This window comes from Ursus maritimus, unplaced genomic scaffold (genome assembly GCF_017311325.1).
Source record: "Ursus maritimus isolate PB19 unplaced genomic scaffold, ASM1731132v1 scaffold_33, whole genome shotgun sequence".
Lineage (NCBI taxonomy): Eukaryota > Metazoa > Chordata > Mammalia > Carnivora > Ursidae > Ursus > Ursus maritimus.
This window is the reverse complement of record NW_024425897.1, coordinates 24,358,831-24,378,617: the sequence shown is the minus strand read 5'-3', so window position 1 is coordinate 24,378,617 and position 19,787 is coordinate 24,358,831. Positions and strand designations below refer to the sequence as shown.

Below are 19,787 nucleotides of genomic sequence, written 5' to 3'. Positions count from 1 at the left end.
AAGCGGTAGCCACTTGCACGGGAGAGCGGGCGGGGCTCGCGGACGGCACCCGCAAAACAGCAGACTGAGACCGTGAGCCGGGTGCGCGCGCCACCAGGCATCTCGCGGAACCCCGGAATCCCGGTGCGCTCACTGGATCCAGACTGAGACCGGGAGATCCGGGAGCGGGCGCGGGGCGGCTGGCGGCGTAACAGAAACACAAAGGACAGAGGACGCGCCCGGCCCTGGAAGTGAGGGCTGGGCGCCGGGTGTGGGCGACATCCCGGGACGCTGCAGGGTTACACGCATTCCAACAGAAACAGAGTTAAAGTGGCCAGAACATTAGTAGAGAACGGGTCGCAATCCCTCTGTTCTGTGACAGAGGACGCTGAAATTTGGCCGCTGCTGCTCTGACTCTCAGGAAGAGCACAGCAAACCGCCAGAGAACAAAGCCTGGAAATACCGGCTCAGGAGTGCCCATCCCCATCACCCCCTCGCAGGACACCGAGACTTACCCAAACATGGCTGCCTGAGTATCGAGGCACGGCAGGCCCCTCCCCAGAACAGAAGGCAGCCTGAAAAATCAAAAGCCCACAACCCGGGTGCCTGGGTGGCGCAGTCGAGCGCCTGTCTTCGGCTAGGCGTGATCCCGGCTCGGAAAGGAGTCCTCATCGGGCTCCTCCGCTGGGAGACCTGCTTCTTCCTCCTCACTCCCCTGCTTCTGTTCCCTCTCTCGCTGGTTGGCTGCCACATAAATAAATAAATAAAATCTTTAAAGAAGAAGCCCACATCCCTAAGATCCCTATAAAACAAGGGCAACGGCCTGGGACCCAGTCAATAATTTGGGCTCTGGAAACCGCATAGCCTCTCTTCATCAGAATGACAAGAAGGAGAAGCCCCCCAGCAAGAAAAAGACAGTGAGTCTGTGGCCTCTGCCACAGAAATAATGGATATAGGATGTAACCAAATTATCAGAAATGGAATTCAGAGTAACGATGGTCAAAATGATGAGTAGAATTGAAAAACTATTAACGAAAAGGTTACTGAGAATATAGAATCCCCTAAGGACAGAAATGAGAGAGCAATCTGACAGAAATTAAAAATTCTATGAGCCAAATGAGGCAAACTAGAGGCTCTGACGGCCAGGGTCGCAGAAGCAGAGGACAGGGTTAGTGAATTGGAGGATGGGTTAATAGAGGAAAAATGAAAATAGAAGATGGTCTTAAAAAAATCCACACCTAATACGAATGTAGGTTTACGGAGATTACTGACTCAATAAAACGATCAATGTTAGAATCATCGGCATCCCCGAGGGGGTGGGGAGAAAACAGAAGGTCTAGAGAATATTTGAACAAATTAGTGAACTTCCCTAATCTAGCAAGGGAAACAAACATTCACATGTCCAAGAGGCAGAGAGGACCCCTCCCAAGCTCAACCATGACAAACCCTACGCCACGTCACGTCATAGTCTTCCGCAATATATTAGATGCAAGGATACAGTATTGAAAGCTGGCCAGGGCAAAGAAATTTCTCAATCGCACCAAGGCAAAAGCATCAGAATTACGCAGACCGTCTACACAGACCTGAATGAGAGAAAGGGTTGGGAGAGCATATTTAAAGAACTCTTTCAGAGAAAAACATGCAGCCAAGTGATCCTTTATCCAGCAAGGCTGTCATTCAGAATTGATGGAGAAATAAAGACATTTCAGAATCGCCAGTCACTAACCAATTTTGTAACCACGAAACCAGCCCTACAGGAGATATTGGGCAGGTTCTATAAGTAAAAAGGCCCCAAGAGTGATACAGAACAGAAAGTCACAGCCAATACAAAAAGACTTTACTGGCAACATGGCAACATTAAAATCATATCTCTCAGTAATCAGTCTTAATGTAAATGTTTGAACCATCCCATAAAAACGCCAAGGCTTGCAGTTGGATAAAAGAAATGACCCATCCATTTGCTGTTTCACAAGAGACTCATTTCAAAACCCAAAGATGCATTCAGACTGAGGTAGTAAGGGGATGAGTACCATCTTTTCACCTAAATGGACCTCAAAAAAGCTGGGGTAGCAATTCTCATATCAGATAAATTGAGTTTTAAACTACAGACTATAGTTAGAGATGCATGAAGGGCACTATATTATTCTTAAGGGAAGTATTCAACAAGTGGATATGACAATTATAAATATATATGCCCCTAACAGGAGAGAGCAGCAAGATACACAAGCCAACTCTTAACCAGAATAAAGAGACATATAAATAAGAAATACATTAATAGTGGGGACCCTCAACACTCCACACTATCAGAAATAGACAGAACACCCTGGCAAAACTAAGCAAAGAATCAAGGCTTTGAATGCCATACTGACGAGTTGGACCTCATAGATATATATAGAACACTACACCCCAGAACAAAAAGAATACTCATTCTATTCTAATGCCCATGGAACATTTTCAAGAATAGACCATGTTCTGGGACACAAAACAGGTCTCAACCGACTCGCAAAAGATTAAATTATCCCTGCATATTCTCAGACCCAATGCAGCTCTGAAATTGGAACTCAACCACAAGGAAAATTTGGCAGAAACTCAAACACTTGGAGACTAAGAACCATCCTGCTCAGGAATGACTCGATAAACCAGGAAATCAAAATCAAATTAAACAATTTATGGAGACTAATGAGAATGAAAAATACAACAGTCCAAAACCTATGGGATACTGCAAAGGCAGTCTAAGGGAAATACACTAGCCATCAAGCCTCACTCAAAAGAATAGAAAATCTAAATGCAGTTTTTATATTCTCACCTCAAGGCTGGAACAGCAACAGAGTGGACAGGCCTAATCCACGCACGAGGAAGCGCGTTGACCAAAATTAGAGCTGAAATCAATCAAGCAGAAACCAGAAGTACAGTAAGAGCAGATCAACAGGACCTTAGAAGCTGGTTCTTTGAGAGAATCAATAAAATTGACAGACCACTGGCTTAAGACTTATCCAAAAAGAAAAGAGAAAGGACCAGATTATTAAAATTATGAATGAAAAAGGAGAGGTCACGACGAGCACCATTGAAATTGGAAGGATTATTAGAAATTTTTATCAACAGCTATATGCCAATAAACTAAGCAATCTGGAAGAGATGGAATCCTTCCTGGAAACCTATAAACTACCAAGATTGAAACAGGAAGAAATTGATTTCTTAAACAGGCCAATTAATTATGAAGAAATTGAGTCAGTGATAAACAACCTTCCAAATAACAAAACTCCAGGCCCGGACGGTTTTCCTGGGGAATTCTACCAAACATTCAAAGAAGAAATAATACCTATTCTCCTAAAGCTATTTCAAAAAATAGAAACAGAAGGAAAGCTACCAAACTCATTCTATGAGGCCAATATTACCTTGATCCCTCAAAAAGGAGAATTACAGACCGATTTCCCTAATGAATATGGACGCCAAAATCCTCAACAAGATACTTGCTAATAGAATCCAACAGTACATTAAAGGATTATCCATCACGATCAAGTGGGATTCATACCTGGGATGCAAGCGTGGTTCAATATTCGCAAATCAATCAGTGTGATACATCATATCAACAAGAAAAGACTCAGGAACCATATGATCCTCTCAATCGATGCCGAAAAAGCATTTGACAAAATACAGCATCCTTTCCTGATTAAAACCCTTCAGAGTGTAGGAATAGAAGGTACATTTCTCAATCTCATAAAAGCCATCTATGAAAAGCCTACTGCAAATATTATTCTCAATGGGGAAAAGCTGGAAGCCTTTCCCTTAAGATCAGGAACTCGACAAGGACGCCCACTCTCGCCACTATTATTCAACATAGTACTAGAAGTCCTTGCAACAGCAATCAGACGACAAAAAGGGATCAAAGGTATTCAAATAGGCAAAGAAGAAGTCAAAATGTCTCTCTTTGCAGATGACATGATACTCTATATGGAAAACTCCAAAAGAAGCCACTCCCAAACTATTAGAAGTTGAGCAATTTAGTAATGTGGCGGGATACAAAATAAATGCTCAGAAATCAGTTGCATTTCTGTACACGAATAACGAGACCGAAGAAAGAGAAATTAGGAATCCATCCCATTTACAATAGCACCAAAAACCATACGCTTACCTTGGAATTAACTTAACCAGAGAGCGTAAAGGACCTATATTCTAGAAACTATAAATCACTCTTGAAAGACATTGAGGAAGACATAAAAAGATGGAAAGATATTCCATGCTCATGGATCGGAAGAATTAACATTGTTAAAATGTCTGTGCTACCCAGAGCAATCTACACTTTCAATGCTATCCCGATCAAAATCCAAGGACATTTTTCAAAGAACTGGAACAAACAGTCCTTAAATTTGTATGGAAACAGAAAAGGCCCCGAATCTCAAGGAACTGTTGAAAAGGAAAAACAAAGCTGGGGGCATCACAATGATGATTCGACTGTGTACTACAAAGCTGTGATCACAAAGACAGCATGGTACTGGCACAAAAACAGACATAGACCAATGGAACAGAATAGAGAGCCTAGAAATGGACCCTCGGCTCTTTGGGCAACTAATCTTTGATAAAGCAGGAAAACATCCGTGGGAAAAAGACAGTCTCTTCAATAAATGGTGCTGGGAAAATTGGACTGCTACATGCAAGAGAATGAAACTCGACCACTATCTCACACATACACAAAAATAAACTCCAAATGGATGAAAAGACCTCGATGTGAGACAGGAATCCATCAAAATTCTAGAGGAGAACATAGGCAGCAACCTCTACGACATCGGCCAAAGCAACCTTTTCATGACATCCCCAAAGGCAAGAGAAACAAAAGAGTAAAATGAATTTATGGGACTTCATCAAGATTAAAAGTTTCTGCACAGCCAAGGAAACAGTCAGAAAACTAAGAGGCAGCCCACGGAATGGGAGAATATATTTGCAAATGACACTACAGATAAAGGACTGGTATCCAAGATCTAAGCAAAGAACTTCCTCAAACTCAATACACGAGAAACAAATAAACAAATCAAAAAATGGGCAGAAGATATGAACAGACACTTTCCAATGAATGCTACAAATGGCTAACAGACACATGAAAAATGTCTTCAAAATCCGTAGCCACTCAAGGAAATTCAAATCAAAACCACACTGAGATACCACCTTCGCCAGTTAGAATGGCAAAAATAGATACAAGCAAGAAACAAACAATTTAGTTGGGAGAGGGATGGAGAAAGGGATCCTCTCCTAGCATTGTTGTGGAGCTACAGTTGGTGGACAGCCACTCTGGAAAACAGTGTGAGGTCTCCTTTAAAAAGTTAAAAATTGAGCTACCCTATGATCCAGCCATTGCACTACATGGGTATACTCCCAAAGATACAGACGAGTAAAAAGAAGGTATAGTGCCCCAAATTATAACAATGTTCAAATAGCTAAATTGTGAAGAGGAGCCGGAATGCCCTTCAACAGATGACTCCGATTACAGAGTTGTGGTCCATATATACAATGGAATATTACTCAGCTATCAGAAAGAGCGAAGTTCTCACATTTGCTACAATGACAGCACTGGAGGGAGATAATGCCAAGTGGAATAAGCTCAAGCAGAGAAAGACAACTATCATATGACTTTCTTCATCTAATGGAACATAAGAACGCAGGATGATCTTAGGGGAAGAAAGGGATAAAGAAAGGGGGGTAATCGAAGGAAATGAACATGAGAGACTCATGGTATATGAGAACAAACTGAGGACTTCAGAGGGGAGGGTGGAGAATGGGATAGACAGTGATGGGCGTAAGGAGGGCACGTATTGCATGGTGCACTGGGTGTTATACACAACTAATGAATCATCGAGCCTTACATCGGAAACCGGGGATGTACTGTATGGTGACTAACATAATATAATAAAAAATCATTAAAAAAATAAAATAAAAAAAAAATAAAAAAATAAAAAATAAAAAAAAAACTGATCTCCCTATCACATAAAAAGCCACTGGAAATGCATAAGAAAAAAAACAATAACAATAACAGATAAATGGGCAAAGCATAAGAACAGCTCACAGAAAAGGAAATACACACAACCCTTACACACATTTTTCACACGTTTAAAAAAGGTCAACCTCGCTCTCAATAAGGGAAACACACAAACACTATTTTTTCTTCTACAAAATGAGCAAAAATTCCAGTGTGTACTAATGTCACTATTGGTGAGGCTACGAAAAAGCAGGCGCTCACACAATTGTCAGTGTAAACTGGTTCCACCCCCAGGGAGAACATTAAACAGCAGCTACAGACATTACCAACACACACCCCCTTGGACTCAGCGATTCCACTTCTGGAAAAGTATCCTTCCAGCGGACTTGCCCAGCCGCAAAATGACGTATGGTCAGGGTTTTTCTTCGCCACACAGTTTGTAAAGGCAACAGACTGGCAACGAGCTACAGACTCAGAAACGGCGGCTGGTTACATAGATGCCGGCACCGCCATACAGCGGGCTGTGATGGGCTCTTCTTAAATACTGGGCAAGGTCGTCATATAGCAACATGCGAGAGCTCTCCAAAATGCATTGTTCACCGGAGAAGCCAAGACAGAGGAAAACGTGTGCAGTATATGACATCTACACACCAAAAAAAGGAGGAAAAAAGAACACTCAGCTATCCCTTGTTCTACTACTAACCTTCAGAATCTCAAGTTGGGAACTGAAGAGACGTTGTGTGTATCTGGTTGCCTCGATCACGCATAAACACTCTCCGGATGGATATGGGACAACTAAAAGGCAATGGGTGCCTGTTGTATGGGAGGGAGGGGAACTCGGCTGATGGGGCAGGTGGGAGGGGCTTCGATCCTAGCCCCATGTTGGTACCATGCTCCTAGCTCATGCTCCTAGCTCATGTGCGGTCAACCCAGTCCTGACAGCTCTTCCTATAATGGTTCAGTCGATCCTCCCAAGAGCCCTGATCCCATGGGGACAATTGCTATCATCCACGTGTCACAAATGAAGAAACTGCAGCACAGAGAGGTTAGGTGACTTGCCAAAGTCACACAGCCCATAAGAAGCAGAGCCATGCATGAACATATTATCTAGTCCAATAATCACATTTCTAAAATTATTCCTTTTCGATCATAGGCCATTTCCACTTTCTCGGGAATGAGCTGAGCCCCCATCTCACACCTGTTTCAGGCGTGATGCCAGCATCCCTCACTCCCTGCAGGGGACACGTAGCAAGCTCTCTGTTTAGTTCTGCAGAAGCCCCACCTCGCCCCTCCCCCTTGGGTTTATGGGGGACTCACAGGCCCTTCTCTCCAAATGAATCCCTTTCAACATTCCTCCCCAGCTCTCTGCTCTACAGTATTTCACGCTGCCCTGGGAATGGCACCACAATTTGTGTAACTGCTGACTGGCCCTTTCTCGCGGGAACGTGGATGCCGGTGGTCTGTGCTTCAGCGCCGCTTGCTACGCATTCCCGCTTTGTTCCAGCTCCTCGGTCTGAACGTCTGACACATACTATGGCAATTCTAAAACGTCCATCCTTATACCTTCGTTCAACCGCGCTCTGCGAAACCGAAAGAACGACTTCTTGCTAAGAGCAGCGGCATCTGCAGGTGGCCCCCCAAGAACTGTGTGGGTGCCCTGCCCTGGAACGAGCTGGACATTTGGCTTGTATCCCCATGTTTCACTCATGAGCAAACAACAAGGGCACAGCCTTTGACAAAGAAGGCGGCTCAGACCTTAGGAAGAGCGAGAAGCACCGAGAACAAGCCTCGTTCTGCCGGGAGCCCAAGATGGAAAGTCAACCACTGACCTGGAGACAGGAGTCTGTCTCGCACGCGACCTGACTGTGGGGCCAGAAGGACCAAACCCCTTCTGACAAGGAGGATGGGATGGGGAGAGCTGAGGGGCTGAGGGTCGCAGGGGGAGCTGGGGGGGGAGGTGGCGGGCAGACAGGGCCGCGCCTTCCTGGCTTCAGTCTTGGTGCTAAATTTACCAGTGAGATCCATTAGCGGCGCCCCAGGGTCAGACCACATGCTGTGGGGAGAAAGCTCCCCCCCCACCCGGCCCCACACCAGCCCCTTTTTCCTGGAAGTCCTCCGGTTGTGGGAGATGCGGTCATTTTAGAGATTGTCTGCCAAATGCCTGGGGGCCACAGCAAGGAGCCACTCTCCCCACCCCTCGCAAGCCCATCTGGCTGGAACGGGGCAGAGCATCCCCACTCCACTCGCTGCTCTCAGCAGGGCGCCGGCCCCTGCGTCAAGCGCGCCGTTCAGGGCAGATACTGGCGTGCGGTTCCCTGCGGCGAGCACCGGCTTCCTGAGCTCTGGAACTCAGCCCCCGTCTGTGAGACAGCCTGGGTCTAAAGTCAACAGGCCCTGCTACCTCGGGGCTGGGGGGCACCTGGGGCGAGCCACCCCACCGTCCTCATCTGCAAATGAGGATAATCACAGCAGCCACGGAAGCCACCTCGGAAAGCGCTCAGCACGGCGGCCGGCACACGCCACAGCTCCGTGGGCGCCTACCTGCCGGCAGGACCGCCACTGCCTTCGGGAGAGCCGTGCGCGGCCACGCACACGCGGAGACCGCCGCCAGTTACCTGATCTCGGTCACATCCGATTTGTCCAGCTTCTGCAGCTCCAGCTTGGCGGCCTCTAGGATGGGCATGACCTCGGTGAGGGCCGTCTCGGCCTCAGCCTTCTCCACCGCAATGATCTTGTTTTGTTCTTCTATCTCCATGGCCTTTTCTTCTGCGAGCTTCTTCTTTTCCTCAGCTGTGGGTGAGGGGGGCGGGTTAGTGAGACCACTGGGCGTGGAGGGGAGAGACCGCGACCACGGACACAAAGCGGCACGTGGCCCTCCAAGGTCGGCGCTGGGCTGCCAGGGCATCTAACGCGCCTTGGCCAATACGGTGGCCTTGGGTGTCGCTGCTGAAATAGAAGTGCTTACCGGGCGTGGGGTCTCCAACACCAGGAACGGGGCTCTGACTCTCACTGGCCCACCCATGTCCCACTACTCCATCCCATGGTACAGCCCCCAACCCTGCTTGGCCAGTGTGAGCTGAGGACACCAGGGCTGCCCTTCCCGTCTTTCTGGCTCACTGAGATCTCTCTCTGCTTCTCATCACCATCTCCTAGGTTCATTTGGGCTCCACGGAAAAGCCACCCCTCCTCAGGTGACCTGCCCTTCCTGTCACTCTCAACCTCATCGTTCTGTTTGCTTCATGACACTGAGGGAAATCTGGCATTTCAGCTAATTACCGGCTCACTGAGTGTCTGGTTACTCTCACTAGAATGTAGGCGTCTCCCCAAGGGCTGTAGCCCCAGTGCTTAGCGCAGGGCTCAGCTCACAGTAGGTGTACGGGGTTGAATGGTGTCCCCCACAATCCATGTCCACCTGCAACCTCAGAACGCGACCTTATTTGGAAAGAGGGTCTTTGGGCATCTAATGAGTTCACGTGAGGTCATACTGGGTTAGGGTGGGTCCTAAATCCAATGGCTTGTGTCCTTATAAGACAAGCACGTGAAGACAGACAGAGTGACAGAGAGGGAAGAAGGTAATGTGCCACCGAGATGAACCGAAAAGCTCACGATTGCCGGCAAACACCAGAGGCTGGAAGAGGCAAGGAGGGCTCCTCCCCTAGAGCCTTTTGAGGGAGCACAGCCCCGCTGACACCCTGATTTCAACCCTGGCCTCCAGAACCATGAGAGAGGAAAGATCTCTTGTTCGAAGCCCCCAGCTGTGGTCATGTGTTTGGGCAGCTTTAGGGAACGAGCACTCTGTCCCTTGTCCGGGGACACCCAGGTGGGACTGGAGCCCAAGGACTTGAACATCACAGCCATTCTTGTTACCACTTTGGTGTGTCGCCATCCTATGTGCCCTGGGGCCCTGCTCCAGTTCATGTGGCCTCTGCCTCAGCAAACGGCCCCGGGGAACCCATACAGTGGGTGCTCGATACACATATAGTGGATGCCGCATTTTCCGACGCGCATTCTCTAGGGAGTCACGTCCACAGTCAACAAGCAAGCGTTGACCGAGCGTCTGTAGGCTGCAAAGCATGTACGGGCCCTGACGCTATGAGGGATCCCGGCCCCGGGAGAGATTCTCGCTGGAGCAGCAGGAAGACAAACACACGGGAAGAAGGAAGCGAGGTCACAACCAAGAACCGTCAGAACTGAAAAGCAGAGCGGAGACCGTCAGACTGTCAAGGTGGGTGCCGAGAAGAGGGGTCTGTGGGGAAAGCATCACAGAGGAGATGCACCTGGAGTGGAGCCGGGCAGGGAGGAGGGCTGGAGGGACCGCAGGTGAGCTCAGCGTGGCCTGGAACCGGCAGGAAGGGTGTGCAAAGCCCCACTCACAGGAATGTTTGTCCCGCTCAGAAGATAAAGGGCGGGCTGACAAATGGCTTCTTGGGGATGTCCCCCAGTGGAGCTCTGTCCTGTCTGGGGAGCCCCGGCCCCCGAGCTGGCCCCACACTCACCTATGGCTGTGTTGGTGACGATCTCCTCCAGCAGGGCCTCGCAGGCGGCAGACTTCTCCGCCAGCACGACCTTCTGCACAGCCAGCTTCTGGTTCAGCTCGTCCAGCTGGATGGTGGCCTCCTTCAGCTTGTCCAGCCCCCCCTCCAGACGCTTGCACTGAGCTGAGGAAAGAGAGGAGCTGTATTCCTCACCAGGGTGGGTGCTGTCCCCCACACGCCCGGGCAAGCATTCCCGCGGCCTCACTGTGACTCGTCCCACTGGGGCTCAACAGAAAAAGTCATCTTCATAAGATGTCAGGCAACATTCAGTACTTCTACTGCCATGCTGGAACCACGTCGGCCAAAATAAATGTATTTCTGAAAACAGTGCTTCCCTTGGCCAACAGCCAGAGCCAGAGCGTTTTATCAAAAGCATTTTCCAACAGAGCACATTGCTGCCATCAGACTGTATCTCTAAGCAGTGAAAATGCAGAGCTCTGAAGAGCATGACCCCACACTGACAAATAAAAATATGAGCGTGCCAGGCCTCTACCCACCCAGAAGAATCACTCTGAGAAGTAAAATCCGGAATGTGCTATACTTTGTCTCAACCCTAAGTATGCCTGCTCTTGCTAGTAAATCACCCAGTTAAAGAAAAGGTCAGCACTTCGATCCCCACTCGCTCACCACCCCGTTCCCCCCTTACCTATGTTATACTGAGTTTTCTCATCCAGCAATTTTGAATACGTGTTAATAAAGTCAAGGTAGTTTTTGGGGGTTACATAGTTGCTACGCCTCAATATCTGTAGAAATAGTTTGCTGAATTCATCCACGGATTTATGGACCAAAACAACGTGCTCTACCACATCGTCTGTGTGTTCCGCTGGGATCATCACATTAGTCCCTGAAGAGAAAGGAAAGGAAAAATACCTCTGAGACAACGGAAAAGAACAGCTTCCCGAAGAGTTAACACGGAATTCCTGTACGACCCAGCAATTTCGCTCCAAGGCATGGACCCAAAAAGACCTGAAAATGTCAGGCAGACTTCTGCAGGCCGACACTCACAGCAGCGCTACTCGCGACAGCCCAAAGTGGAAGTGACCCAGTGTCCGTCAAGAGATGACCGGATAAACAGAATGTGGTCCACCCACACGACGGGAGAAAGGAAACTCCGCCCCGTGACACAACACGGATGAACCTCGAGGACATGCTGAGTGCAAGAAGCCAGGCACAGAAGGACCAACGTCACATGATTCGACTTCATACGAAGTCTCTAGAACAGGCAAATCCAGCGACGGAAAGTAGATGAGAGGTTACGGGGTGGGGGCTGGGGCAGGGGGAACAGGAAGCTCGTGCTTCGCGGGGACAGTTTTGGTTTTACAAGATGGAAGGAGGTCTGGACCTGGATGGTGGTCACAGCCGCACAGGAATGTGAATGTGCTTAACGCTGCTAACTCAACTCCTAAAAATGGTTAAAACGGCAAATTTTATGTTATAGATGTTTAAGCACAATAAAAAGTGATATAAAGATGTTTACTAGAGAAAGGAAAAGAGCAGCTATCTCTTGGTTGGTCGCTCTTCTGGACCACGGGACTGATCCGAGCTCTGGCAATTTCTCTTTCCCTGCCGGTAGGACGGTCTGACTCCCAGGCTGGCTGTGCCACTGTCCGGGGCAGGGGCTCGGGGTTTCAGGAGGGAAATGCACCCAGTGTCCTTGCTGGGTCCCTTGCGCCCAGCACACAGTGGGCACAAAGTGGGCCTTCCTCTAAGTCTGTTGAAACAATCACCTCTTCCGGTGCTAAGACCACATCCCTTGGATTACCTGACAGGCGGCCAAACACACTCGCTCAACACAGAACGTGCCTTCAGCTAACACGAAGGAAGAAAAGAGTGACCAAAAGTAACCATTCAGTCAGCTGCTGCGGGTCTGATCTTCAACTACACGAGGGGCCAGCACGGCACAGCCCACGGACCTATTTTACAGTGTCCGTGAAAAACTACCTCACACATACCCACACTTTGGGGCACAGTTAGCTCAATGCCAGGGACTCTGTTCCAAGAAAAAAGAATTCTAAGCGAATTCCGCGTGGTGCTGTTTAGGACACGGAGCCACTGAATGCTGACAGCAAACCGAAGCCTTGCCAGCGCACGGGGGTGGCTCGCGTGCGTCCGGAAGCTAAGGCCCATCTACACTGGGGCTGGCCGACCGCGCAGGACAAGTCCGGCCCCTGCCCGGGTTTGTAAACACAGTATCATGGGAACGCGGCCGTGCCCGTTCACGGACGTCCTCTCCGTGGCCGCCTTCCTGACGCGGTGGCAGGAGGAGCTGCAACAGAGCCTGCACGACCCACGAAGCCGAAAATATTTATCATCTGGTCCTTTACAGAAAAAGTTCGCTGTTCCCCAGTGAGATCGTCAGCACAGAGCCATTCTCCTGGCCCCTTTCCCCTGCGTGTTGACTGAAATTATGAGCGCTCCCTGCGTAAAGGGACAAATGATTCATTTGCTGGATACGTAGGTAGAAGGTGGCCACCCAGCGTCATTTGCCGTCAAGGCCCGGATAAAAAAGCTTTTCCCTAATGATAAATTGATTTGCTTTCTTATTTCGAAGATAATCGAGGACTTAAGTGTTTGAAGCTTCTGAGCAAATTCAACGCTGATTGATATCAGTCCACTAAAAGGTCCTTCGGACATCCGTTGTTTCAAGGATCAGCACACTTTTTCTGTAAAGAGCTAAACAGTAAATATTCAGCCTTTGTGGCCACATTCTGCAGCAGCCATAGACTCCACGTTCATCGACAAATGAGCCAGTGTCCCAATCACGCTGTGTTTCCTGAAACAAGCTGTGGGCCGCATTTGGCCCAAAGGCCGTGATGTGCCAACCCCTGCTTTGGATGACACCTGATCAATTTTATCCTAAATTGTCCTTCTAAGTCCCCTGAAATCCCTTTTTTTTTTTTAAAGATTTATTTATTTAGAGAGAGAGAACTCGAGCACACAAGCTGGGGGATGGGGAAAGGGAGAGAGAGACTCTCAAGCAGACTCCCTGCCGAGCACGTGGAGCCCGATGCAGGCCTCGGATCCCAGGACCTCGAGATCAAGACCTGAGCCAAAATCAAGAGTTGGACGCTGAACTGACTGAGCCACTCAGGCGGCCCCAGCCCCCTGAAATCCCTTTAGATTAAAACACAGTATAAACCCAAAACACTGACAAACTTCAAAACCATTCATAGCCGTGGGGGTGAACAGTGCAGGGATCTACCGGACCAAAACTCAAAGTCAGCAAAGCTATAACAAGTTATTTTGTTACACCATTAACACGCCCCCCCCACTAGCCGTCACGTACCTAAAAACGACTTAGCGACCGCGTGCAGGGCTTGAGGAGGCCAGGGCATGAACCAGTCGATCCCGGTGTTGTTTACAAGACCTTGAGAAGGAGGAGAGACCAAAGAGACGATCAGTTTGCAACCTTGAGACGCTCGAGGACAGTGACACGGTCTCCAGCACCCAGCACGTTGGTGAAAGAGCTGGACGCGTCCAAGACGAATTCCCCCAAAGCAGAGTTTCTCAACCTCGGCGTGACTGACACTGGGATGGTCGTCCTCTGCGGTGGGGCTGTCCGTGCCGCGCGGAACGTTCGGCAGCACCCCAGCCTCTAACAACTGGATGCGGGTAGCACGCTCCCTGACCCACCCAATGTGAGCAAAAGTGTCTGCTGGCATTGACAGATGTCCCTGAGAGGGGGCCGGTAAAATCACCTCCCACTTCAGAACCTCTGCCCTAGAGGTCTAGGGACGGCACCTTCCGAGAGGCTGGCAGAATGTTCCAAACAGAAGAGAGCAGAGAGCGGGGCCTGTGAGCGTTTCCTCGTGTCGGAAGACAGCGCCCACCGTGGGCAGCCCAAGAGCCCGCCGGCCATCGCGAGGGGCACAGCGGGGCCCATCCTACACTGCAGGGTGCAAATTTCAGCCCAGGGACCACCCCATGTTTTGCTTTGCCGGGAACGCCCTGCTGAGGGGGGTGGGGAATGGCTGTGCAGGCTCAGCTCAGGGGCACCTGGGAAATTTCTGCACCAGGTCCTCAGGGTGTCCCCGACCGGCGACATGCCCAGGACGATGTGCAGGTTATTTGCGCTCTTGTTCACGAAGTACCGCCACACGGACTCCTTGGCGGGGCCCGTCCCTTGCTTCAGGGCTTCTTGTCCAATCTGACTGAGGATCGCCTCCTTTTCCTCTTCTGGGAAAAGCGCGGGTACGATCCCTGGAAAACAAAGACACACTGGGTTTTTCAGCCTCGGAGTCATCATCTCTCCAGGCAACGAAGTGACAGAAGCACAGCGAGCTGGGAGGAGCAGGGGTTGCCAAGGCCGAGAGGAGGGCTCGCCCCGACTCTGAGCCCCGAGGCTCACGCGCCGTGTCAATCCCTTTGAGCCTCAATCTCACCGGCGAAATGGGAGAAATCAATGCCCCTGCTTACCTGGGAGTGTGATCGTGAGTGTCAAAGCAGAGGTGCTCAAGCAGGGACAACCGTGCCCCCTGAGAGACACCTGCCAATGTCTGGAGCACGTTTGGTTGCCCCAGCTTGGGTGTGTGTGTTGGGGGGAGGCCGGGGTGCTGCCAGCCAGCCTGGAACGCCCAGGAGAGCGGCTGATGTCGTTAGGAGCAGGGAGCAGAACTGCTGCCAGGTGTAAGGGCTTCAGAAAAGCCCGTGTGGGGTGCTACTAAGTGAGGCCCTCCAGAGCACTCTCAGCCTTCACAGAAAATACACCCCAGCCCTGCAGTGGGGTTTACAGTTACCGAAAACAGGGCTGACACGTCCCCCCTGCCCACGAGCCTGCAGCCCCTGTGTGCAAAGTCTGACGCCAACCCAAGGAAGCGTGTGCTAAATGCCCTGTCCGTAGTCCGGACTGTAGACGCCCCCGGCCCTCAGGAGCCTTGACAACACCCTGGAGGAGGCTTCTCAGGGGAGGGAGACCCTGCCCCCCAGGGGAGCTAAAGCCAGGAGGAAGCGGGGAACCTGCCGCTAGGCTGGAGAGTGCAGTCCTGTTGTTTGCGCGCACCGCCCCCATCCCCACTTCCTGGCCACAGGTCTCTCTTTTCCTTTGGACAATCACTTCTCCTCTATTCTACAACTGCCTGTGGTTTGGGTCTGCCCATCAGAACCCCTGCACCAGCGGCCCGCGTGAGGTTCGGGGGGGCGTGTGATCCGAGCCAACACACGCATCACGACATCTGGGAAAGAGAGTCTCGTTCACCCAGGCTGAGCAAGGAAGGTGCAAGCCTGGAGCTTCTAGTGCCCATTTTTTGGTTTGGTTCTGTTTTTTCATTTTTTAAATTACTTTGGGAAAATCCAAAAGTGCAAAGACAAGAGAAAAACGGTAGAGCCAAGACGGGGAGGAGGAGAGACGATGTGTAACTGATCTCTCTTGAGAGATCCAACCTTGCCCCTGGACTTTTTCAGTTTTGTGAATTAATACAGACTCCTCCATTTCTCTTTAATTTCACGTAAGCCAATCAGAGTTGAGTTTCCCATCATGTGCAACCACGAGGCCGCTAAAGAGAGGGGAGGACAGGGAGAGTGTGGCAGGCAGGAGGAACCGCGTGGGCAAACGCAGAGGCAGGACGGCACGTAGGAGGCGAGAGGAACTCAGGCTGCAGAAACAGAAGTCAGTCCACGGAGACCCAGAGCACTGAAGGCGTCGGAGAAAGGGAACTGGTGACATGCGCGGATGGCGGGGCTTTAGGAAGCAGAGAGATCAATATAGAGATGTGTGTGAAGAGTCAAGGTCAGACACGATGAGGGTCTGGCTCTGATGGACGATAAAGGGGACACGAGGGAAAGGACAGGTTTCAGAGACAAACGAGAAAGCATGATGTGGGAGAGGTCGGGAGTCGACGCACTCCATGGTTCAGGCCTAATGAGAATTCTGGAATAACGACGTAAATGGGAAGGTACAAAGAGAGCCCCCTGACAACAAGGAAGCAACCAGATTCTCGCTAGTTGGGATGTCATCTTACTGTATCTGCACCGTTTCGGATTAGTTAGTACCATGCCTTCTCATTAAATATCTGATACATTCCCATACGGAACCAAGTTGACACCACAGGCCTGGGGCTGCGCTCCTTACAGAGGCCTCCATACAGGGTTGGCCCCTGGCTGGCGTCTGGGAACTTGGACTTTGGGGGATTCCCACTGCCGTTCATCGATCTGAGTGGCCACCTACAAACAGTGTGGTTTAGGCTGATCACCTGCTTCCCCTCTGGAAACCTAGAATTTTGGTCAGTGCCAGGCAGCAGGTGCCTACGTGACCAGCCCCCAGTGAATACCCTGGGTGTGGAGTCTCTCCTGGGCTTCCCTGGGAGACGACACTTCGCGTGAGTTGTCACAATCAGATGAGGGAGAAGCTAAACGTGTTCTGTGTGAATGCCCTGTGTGCCTGGCCCCTTTGCCGATGGTGTTCGTGTCCTCCTGCTATATTAGATCATAGCTGCGTATTCTGCAAGAGACAGAGGAACTCGCTCTGGTTCTCCTCCTACCATCTCAGCCTCTGGCTCACTCCCCTGCTTCTCCCTGAACCTAGGCCTGGGCTCACCTGATTTCTCGCACTCTCCCCCCAGATGGTTCCATCCATTCCCCAGGCTTGGGGAACCACACGCCAGTGATGCTAAAATTGACATCTCCACCCTGGGCCCCTATTCTGAGAGCCAGACCCCTACAATCCAACCGCCCATCTGCTCCAGGTTGAATTGTATTCTCCCCCCAAAAGATGAAGTCGCCAGGACCTCAGAACGTGACCTAACTTGGAAACAGGGTCTTGTCAGAAGTCATCACGTTAAAATGAGGTCACTGAGGTAGGTCTTAAGCCAGTACAACTGGTGTCCTTATTATAAAGAGGGGAAATACAGATGCAGAGACAGACAGACACACACAGGGAGGAGGTGAAGGCAGGACCCGGGTGAGGCATCCACAAACTGAGGAGTGAGACCAGCAGAAGCTAGAGAAAGGCCGGGGACAGTCTCCCCCAGAGCCCCAGAAGGAACCACCCCTGCCAACACCACGGTGTGGGACCGCCAGACTGGGAGACAATAAATATTTGTGGTTTTAGATTTTTTTTTTAAAGTAATCTCTACCCCCCAATGTGGGGCTCGAACTCGCAACCCTGTGATCAAAAGTCGCATGTTCCACCGACCGAGCCCACCAGGCACCCCAAATGTTTGTGGTTTTCAACCACCCATCCCGTGGTACTTTTTACAGCAGCCCTAGCGCACGAATACACTCTCTGGTGTCCTGTTTGGATTTCTCGTAAGTGTAACACACTCCACACACCCCCGAGCGGCACAAGCCCCCATCTGGTCTTCCCCCCCAGCAATGGGACCACTCATCACTCGCTCCAGCCAGAAACTGGGAGCCTCCTGGGCCTGGTCTCCCTCACTTGCCCTCATCTGATCTGTGCAAGTCCTGTTGGCTCCACGTCCAAACTATCTCGTGAATCCACCCACTTCTCTCCATCTTACTGTCCCACCCCCGCCCCGTCCAGACCCAGGTCACCTGTCACCTGCCACCCTCTCCTGTTCTTACCTCCCTCTTGCCTAGACCCCACGGGGCAGCCAGAAGGACCTGTGAAACCATAAGCCTGGACCACATCATTGCCCCGAGAGTAGCCTCCAGTCTGCTCTAAGTGACCCAGCAGGTGTGCACCCAGGGACCCCTCCACCTGCTCTCGCGTCCAGCCAACGCGCCCCGCGCAGGAGCAGCCCCCACGGCACCTGACGTCAGCATGTTGTTGATGAGCTCCAGGAAGCCCTCCTCGGCCACGTGGGCGTCCGTGAACAGGAAGATCATCGTCTTGTTCTCGGTCCCGAGTTTGAGGTAAAGGTTCTTCAGGTCTTCCCGGAAACTGTTCTCAGAGTAGCCTCGGCTCAGAAGGATCTCAAACACCTGCCGACACAGAGCATGGCAGCGGTGAGATCACCAGTGGGCACGAGGGTCACGGGCCAACGGTGGGGGGAGGGGGGCAGGCTGTGCAGCCGTCTCGGGGGCACGAGTGACAGCAAAACCAGAAAACCCGGGCCATTTTCACAAACGCTGCTGAGTGAGAAACACAGGACGAAGGAAACTCGGACATCCCTCTGTGTCAAACAAGCCGTGACAGACATAGGCTGTGCGTGCACACACCTGTAGGGGTGGCAGCGTGTGCAGGGGACACAGGTCTGTGCAAACAGGATCACGTGAGTATGGCAGAAAAAAGGACACCTGCGGTCGTTAAACGAACCACTGGAGTCACAGGGCCGGAGGCGAGAAGCAGAGGATGGGCCAAGCCACAAAGGAAAAACAGACACACACACAAGCACAGCCCTAACGTGTGCAATAGTCCCTGTTGGGAGTTCATCGAAAATGAGACTGTGGGAAGATGTGCGGGGAAACTAAGAAGCCATTTTAAATTCTTTAATGTAAGACTCTTACTATGCATGAACTAGACATAAATGTAAACGGGGGCACAAATCTCAGTCACCTCTTTTCCGCTCACTTCCCTCGGCCTGCGGGCATGAACGTGTGACTGCAAGCCACTGACCGCCGGCTCCCAAGCGGCTCAGAGGACTTACAGTACCTCGAACATCCCCGCCCCCTGCCTCCCCTCGACCCCAATTCACACCCGTGCACGGGGGCACGCACACCCTCTGTTCCACTCACATGTCCTCGCACAGCACTCGGTGCACTTCCATACTCATATTCACGTGGTCGCACAGACCTTCACATTCACACATTCTCTCTCTCTCTCTCTCTCTCTCTCACTTACACACACACACACACACACACACACACACACACACCACTCAAGGCAACATGGACGACGTTCGGCCAAATATTTGATCTCCGGTTCCGTCTGATGTCTGCAGACCCCATCTGTCCTCCCTGAGGGCAGCTTCCCCGCTTCCCCGCCACAGTTCCTAACAGCACCACCTGGCACGAACTGCTCGCTGTGATCGCACCACCCAACCTCCCCCCCTTCCCAGGAAGCCGCGATAGCCCGGCACGCCTTCATCCTCCTCCTCGGTCCCTCGGGCATCCTCTCTGCCGTTCCTCGAGGCCACGACACACAACCGCTACCTCAGAGGAAAGTATATCTGATTTACCCGCACCCACTAGCAGGAAAAGTCAACTTGTCTAGAAAAAGGTACAGTTATAAAACAACTACATTTTGGTCACATATTTTTTTAAAGATGTATTTCTTTATTTGAGAGAGAGAGAGAGGAGAAAAAGAGCAAGCGGGAGGAGGGGAGAGGGAGAGAGAGAGAGCCCACAGGGGCCCAATCCCACGACCCTGAGATCATGACCTGAGCCGAAACCAAAAGTCAGATGCTCAA

General features: G+C 50.8%; 1 protein-coding gene across 2 annotated transcripts in view; it reads right to left on the bottom strand.

The window, feature by feature from the left end:
• DNAH10 (dynein axonemal heavy chain 10) overlaps positions 1 to 19,787 on the bottom strand; it is a 132,636-nt gene that overhangs the window by 23,166 nt on the left and 89,683 nt on the right. For both annotated transcript variants that reach the window (XM_040620022.1, XM_040620023.1), the window contains 6 exons: positions 18,189 to 18,360; positions 14,479 to 14,682; positions 13,769 to 13,849; positions 11,129 to 11,326; positions 10,444 to 10,605; positions 8,563 to 8,737 (listed from right to left, as the gene is read on the bottom strand). In XM_040620022.1, coding sequence (XP_040475956.1) covers positions 8,563 to 8,737; positions 10,444 to 10,605; positions 11,129 to 11,326; positions 13,769 to 13,849; positions 14,479 to 14,682; positions 18,189 to 18,360 — 992 coding nt within the window. The remainder of the gene's footprint in view (positions 1 to 8,562; positions 8,738 to 10,443; positions 10,606 to 11,128; positions 11,327 to 13,768; positions 13,850 to 14,478; positions 14,683 to 18,188; positions 18,361 to 19,787) is intronic.